The 1,478-nt window shown below is 38.0% G+C and overlaps 1 protein-coding gene across 1 annotated transcript in view; it reads left to right on the forward strand.

Annotated features, from left to right (window-relative positions):
• LOC101511389 (NADPH-dependent aldehyde reductase-like protein, chloroplastic) overlaps positions 1-774 on the forward strand; it is a 1,480-nt gene extending 706 nt beyond the window's left edge. Inside the window, exon 2 of the mRNA XM_073364891.1 lies at positions 1-774. This exon is cut by the window's left edge and continues 11 nt beyond it. Within this exon, the coding sequence (XP_073220992.1) occupies positions 1-470 (470 nt within the window). The 3' untranslated portion in view covers positions 471-774.
• The last annotated feature ends 704 nt before the right edge of the window (positions 775-1,478 follow it).

Genomic DNA, 1,478 nt, shown 5'->3' on the forward strand with positions numbered 1-1,478 from the left:
TCGACAGCACTTATCCCTCCGTAGCTAACACCTCGACGGAAAGTTTCGACCGCGTTTTCGCAGTGAACGCGCGTGGCGCGTTTTTATGCGCGCGTGAGGCGGCGAATCGATTGAAACGCGGCGGTGGCGGGAGGATTATACTGTTTTCGTCGTCGCAGGTTGCGGCGTTGAGGCCGGGATTTGCTGCGTATACGGCGGCGAAAGCGGCTGTTGAGGCGATGACGAAGATTTTGGCGAAAGAGTTGAAGGGAACGGGGATCACAGCGAATTGCGTTGCGCCGGGACCGATTGCGACGGAGATGTTCTTTGGAGGGAGGTCGGAGGAACAAGTTAAGAAGATTATCGATGAGTCTCCGATGGAGAGGCTTGGAGAGACTAAAGATGTTGCTCCTTTGGTAGGGTTTTTGGCTTCGGATGCCGGTGAATGGATCAATGGTCAAATTATTCGTGTTAATGGCGGTTATGTTTAGTATAGTAAGATTTTAAATTGCAATTGTTGTTGCAATGTGATTTTTGATATTGTGAAAAAGTTGTAGATGGATATGGCCGATGCAGTCGCAATTGCAGTTGCTATGTGATTTTTGGAATTGTGTGAATTTAATCATAAATATGGTTGATGCAACTACAATTGCGGTCGTGGTTCGAAATACCTTTGCATTGCAACTATAATTGCGGTTGTGTATCATTTCATTAAACCTAGAATTGTTTAGATTACCAAGTGATCAAAGTTCTTTATGTTGTGTTAATGGTGGTTATGTTTAGAAATGTTTCAAATTACAATTGTTGTTGCGATGCAATCAAAATCTTTTGATGTTGTGAATAATTGTAGATATTAAGTTGATGCGGCCACAATTGCATTCGGAGATTTCCCGAAAACCATTGCATTGCAACCGTAATTGCAATTGTAGATCTATGTTTATAATCTTGTATTGTTTAGGTTACCTAGTGATCAAACTTATAACAGTAATTTATATTCTTGTCACCAAATTCCCAAATCAAATGATTGATATTTTGGGAATGTTTTGTTTTACATTAAATAGTCATTATTAAGAATGTGAATGCTGAAATATAGAAAAAAAAGTATCCACTTTTCATTGTTTGATTTAAGAGATTGCTGATATGAATATATAGAAGGAATTTGATGCATGTTTTGTCCTTAGGATGCATGTTCTCTCAAAATTTGTTATCTTATTGCAGTTGATCTGTTTGCAATATCAATGATCTATTGTGATTTAAACTTCATTTTTGGTGAATAAAGATGATTCTTGCAACTTGTGGTATACTAAGATATGTATTCTGAATTCTGATATTACAGCAAGCCCTTTTTGCAATAATAGAACTATAAAAATGCTATGAATAATGCTAGCAACACACATTCCATGATTCATGGTGCGATGTATGTGTCTTTATTGAAGTGGATAGAATGTGAAAAGAGTAATATGGTAGTGCTAAAGGAACTTTAAAAACACTTTGGTGGA

The sequence above is a fragment of the Cicer arietinum genome, chromosome 2, assembly GCF_000331145.2.
Source record: "Cicer arietinum cultivar CDC Frontier isolate Library 1 chromosome 2, Cicar.CDCFrontier_v2.0, whole genome shotgun sequence".
Classification (NCBI taxonomy): Eukaryota; Viridiplantae; Streptophyta; class Magnoliopsida; order Fabales; family Fabaceae; genus Cicer; species Cicer arietinum.